The following is a 4,740-nucleotide window of genomic DNA, read 5'->3' on the forward strand; positions in this document are numbered from 1 at the left end:
ACCTAACTGTAATACAATTATGTTAAAACATTGAATGAAGCTGAATATGAGAATGATAGAGGGAGGAGGGCTGGGGACACAAATGAAATCAGAAAGATAGATAGATAATAAAGATTGAGATGGTATAATCTAAGAATGCCTAGAGTGTATAATGATAGTGACTAAATGTACAAATTTAAAAAATGTTTTTGCATGAGGAAGAACAAAGAAATGTCATTACTGCAGGGTGCTGAAAATAGATGGTAATTAATACTTTAAAATTTCAACTTATGTATGAGACTAAAACAAAAAAATGTTTATTTGGTACAAAATTTATATATATTTATTTTTCTTGCAATTAATATATATTTTACTCCTGTTGCTGGCAGAAGCCCTTGTAAGTGCTTCGTGTGACACACTTTATTTCCTCTCTGTTACACAGGTGCAAACCACCATTAACTTCATTTTTAGCTTGGAAGGCCTGGACATAGTCACAAAATCATTTAGAAGTCTTCTTTGAGTGTGTTTTTAGGTGACGTTTAAAATTCCCAGCTGGCGGAAGATTTCATTACGCTCAAGACACTTGTATGGTTTCATTCCAGAGTGTATGCGTTAGTCAACGTTGAGATTCCCCTTGTGGCTGAAGCATTTCCCACAGTCCTTACACTGGAAGGGTTTCTCCTTTGTATGGATCCTGCTGTGACCATGCAGGGTAGATTCGTGGGTAAATTCCTTGAGACAGAGTTCACATTTGAACGGCTTTTCTCCTGTGTGTATTCGCTGGTGAACTCTGAGGTCTGAGCACTGCATGAAGCCTTTCCCACAGGAATGGCATTTAAAGGGTCTTTCTCCTGTGTGTGTCCTCTGGTGAATGTCAAACTGAGATTTATACTGAAATCTTTTCTCGCATACTGCACACTGATGTGGTACTGATCCTGTTGGTTCTTTACCTTGACCATCAGAAAGGCTGGGTGGTCTTGTAGTGGTCAATGAGTTAACTGGTATTAACCCAAATTTTCTTAGGAATTCATTTTGGCTCAAATGTATCACTTCTTCTTGAAGCTTTCCTTGAGAACTGGAGGTATTGTCTCGTTTTCTTCTTTTGGAACATCTCAGAATTCCAGGAGACTCTTCTATGCTCACACTTTGAGTAGAAACTTCTCTCTCCAAAGTGTGGGTGGGAGATAAGCCAGCATTCACATTTTTAATATAAATTCCTTCCTTGGGAACATCCTCTGCCCTCATGGAATCAGGTCCCTTCGACAATGGGGATTCCTGGGCTTTAAGTATTGTTTCCTCTTTCCTGTCTTCTTCCATCTGGTTCTCTTCCAAGTTCTGCTTGGGTCTCAGCTCCTCACCACTCTCATGAATGTTCTCTGGCAGAAGAACTTCATGTCCCTGCCCCCTTGATATTTCACTGGTCTCTGGCAAATCCTGAAGCTTTCCACAAACTTTCTGGCTGTTCTCCTGCTGTGTCCCACTCTTAGAGGAGTTGGAATTTCCAGACAAGACACTCATATCAATCACATCACTGGACTCAGATTCAGCCATTTGAACATCTGAATTTTGCAGAAGAAATTCCTGTCCTTGCAAGGAGACTATGGACCACATCTGGGGTGTCCTGTTATTTCTTAGCATGTCCTCCAAGTCTTTGCAACTCTTTACACCATTTTCCTTGACTAAGACCTGGAGCTCCAGTGGCATGGAGATCATGAACTGCTCCATCACCAGCTTATCCAGGATCTGTTCCTTGGTGTAAAGGTCCGGCCTCAGCCACAGATGGCAGAGCTCAGTGAGTCTTCTGAGACAACTGATGGGGTCCAACTCCTCTGAGCAGGCAAATTCCCTAAAGCATATGTGCCAAGACTCAAAGTTGGAGTCTTGCTTTTCAAGATCAATTTCTTGGGATGGTACAAATTGTGGCGGCTCTGACCCAGGGCTGTTGGCAGATTTTCCCTGAGGTGATGTAGCCATATTGAGTGGAGAACTTAAAGGGTGACTCAGCAATGTCTTCTAGAAGCCAGTATCTAATTGAGACCTGTCTAAAGGGGTCTGCTTTGGTTTATCCTTAGAAATGGGTCCACAGTTTGTTCAGAAGTCTGCCATGCCAGAGACCCAGGTTCGATTTCCGGTGCCTCCTTCTTGTCTCCTTGCTTTCAGTCAATGTTCCTATGCCTGAGGTCTGCTCTCAAGCCTCCAAAATTTATATTTTGACTAGTGCATTTCCTAATATAACTTATGTAGACAGCTTAATTGAACACCGTAAGTACATGGAACCTTGAGTAGGACATGAGACTTTGTTGGTTTGTCCAGAGTGATGCCCCAATAAATCCCAGAGTGATTTGATCAGTGAGTAAAAAAGTATTTGCAACGTCCCCTTCAGGGAATGGTGAGAATGGGGGGAAATTCAACTTCCCCAAGTTGAATTCTTGATATTCTCACAAGCAGTGTGGACAACCAAAGCTATAGGCTGAGCCCCCAGTCTTGGGGTTTGTTCATATGAAACTTAACCCCACAAAGGATAGGTCAAGCCTACTTGGCCTACCCCAAATTAGGCCTAAGAGTGACCCCCAAGAGAACCTCTTTTGTTGCTCAGATGTGGCCTCTCTCTTCAGCCAAGACAACAAGCAAACTCACTGCCCTCCCCCTGTCTATGTGGGACATGACTTCCAGGGGTGTGGACCTTCCTGACAATGTGGGACAGAAATTCTAGAATGAGCTGGGACTCAACATCAAGGGATTGAGAAAACCTTCTCGACCAAAAGGGGGAAGAGTGAAATGAGACAAACTGTCAATGGCTGAGAGATTCCAAACAGAGTTGAGAGTTTATCCTGGAGGTTATTCTTATGCATTAAGTAAATATCACCTTGTTAGTTAAGATGTAGTGGAGAGGCTGGAGGGAACTGCCTGAAAATGTGGAGCTGTGTTCCAGTAGCCATGTTTCTTGAAGATGATTGTATAATGATATAGCTTTCACAATGTGACTGTGTGATTGTGAAAACCTTGTGTCTGATGCTCCTTTTATCTACCTTGCCAACAGAAGAGTAGAACATATGGAATAAAAATAAATAATAGGGGGAACAAATGTTTAAATAAACTTAGTTTGAAATGCTAGTGATCAATGAAAGGGAAGGGTAAGGGGTATGGTATGTATAATTTTGTTTTCTGTTTTCATTTTATTTCTTTTTCTGAATAGATGCAAATGTTCCAAGAAATGATCATGATGATGAGTATGCAACTATGTGATGATATTATGAATTACTGATTATATATGTAGAACGGAATGATCAAAATAGGAATGTTTGTGTTTATTTGTTTTTTTTTGGTATTTAAAAAAATAAAATAAAACAAAAAAATTTTTAATTTGTACATTTAATGACTATCATTATACACTCTAGGCATTCCTAGGTTATACCAATCCAGTCTTTATCGTATATCTTTCCTTCTGATTTCATTTGTGCCCCCAGGCCTCCTCCCTCTATCATTCTCACATTCAGCTTCATTCACTGTTCTAACATTATTGTATTACAGTTAGGTAGTATTGTGCTATCCATTTCTGAATTTTTACAATCAGTCCCATTGCACAATCTGTATTCTTTCAGTTCCAATTACCCAATATCTACCTTATTTCTATCTCCTGATGTCATCTGTCCTTAACTGAAATTATCTAAGTTCATTCATTAATGTTAGTTCATATCAGTGAGACCATACAGTATTGTCCTTTTGTTTCTGGCTAATCTCACTCAGCATATTGTCCTTAGGGTCCATCCATGTTGTTACATACTTCATAACTTTATTCAGTCTTACAGCTGCGTAATATTCCATCGTATGTATATACCACAGCTTGTTTTAGACACTTGTCTGTTGATGGACATTTGGGCTGTTTCCATCTCTTGGCAATTGTAAATAATGCTGCTATAAACATTGGTGTGCAAATGTCTGTTTGTTTCCTTGCCCTCATGTCCTCTGAGTAGACACCTAGCAATGGTATTGCCGGGTTATATGGCCATTCTATACTTAGCTTTCTGAGGAACCGCCAAACTGCCTTCCGCAGTGGTTGTACCATCTGACATTCCCACCAACAGTGGCTGAGTAACCCTTTTTTTAAAAGGGAGATGAAGGGGATGGAAGGACTCAGGCCTAGAATTTTGCAAACCAAGCTTCATGGAGGCTATGCCAGGACGGAGGCCAGAACTCAATGGTCCACTAATTCTTATGTTTATTCTCAAGTCAGGAGAGGTGCTGGGAGACTCAGAGGAGCTGAGGACCTCACTTCAAGTGTTCCTCCTTTCGGCAAACACAGCCATGAAGACTGTCCACTAGCAAGTCACTCAAAAAATGTCTTTGCGCATCTACCATCTTCCAGACAGACACTATTTTGGGTGTCAGGGACTGACGTTTATTATCACAGGAGTCAAGATGTTATCATTGCTGGAGTAGGGTAGTGAGGATGGCAGCCTCCTTCCAGCACCCTCAATACTGGCCATCCAGAAAGGGGGACACTTTGATCCAGGCAGGAAAGGCGTCAGTGATTTAGAGAGCTTTGCATTTGGGCTTCTCCAGCCATGCTGGTCTTCAGAGTATAAAAGTTCTGCAGAGCCAAGGGCACATGATCACTCTGAGTCTGCTTCCCCTTTCCTTGGGATCCTGGAATTTGCGGTATAAATTGCTTGAGTTTGCTTCAGAGTCTGCACAGGTTCTTCCATCATCCTGTTCTCCAAGGGTGGAGCATGCTATTAGGGTGCACACCCTGAAGCTCAG

General features: G+C 41.5%; 1 protein-coding gene across 1 annotated transcript; it reads right to left on the bottom strand.

Moving 5' to 3' along the window:
• Positions 1-591: 591 nt before the first annotated feature.
• LOC143690402 (zinc finger and SCAN domain-containing protein 5B-like) lies at positions 592-1,953 on the bottom strand. The gene has a single exon (XM_077168181.1). The coding sequence runs from the start codon at positions 1,951-1,953 to the stop codon at positions 592-594; it is 1,362 nt and encodes a 453-aa protein (XP_077024296.1).
• Positions 1,954-4,740: the final 2,787 nt, after the last annotated feature.

Source organism: Tamandua tetradactyla, chromosome 7 (assembly GCF_023851605.1).
Source record: "Tamandua tetradactyla isolate mTamTet1 chromosome 7, mTamTet1.pri, whole genome shotgun sequence".
NCBI classification, from domain to species: Eukaryota; Metazoa; Chordata; class Mammalia; order Pilosa; family Myrmecophagidae; genus Tamandua; species Tamandua tetradactyla.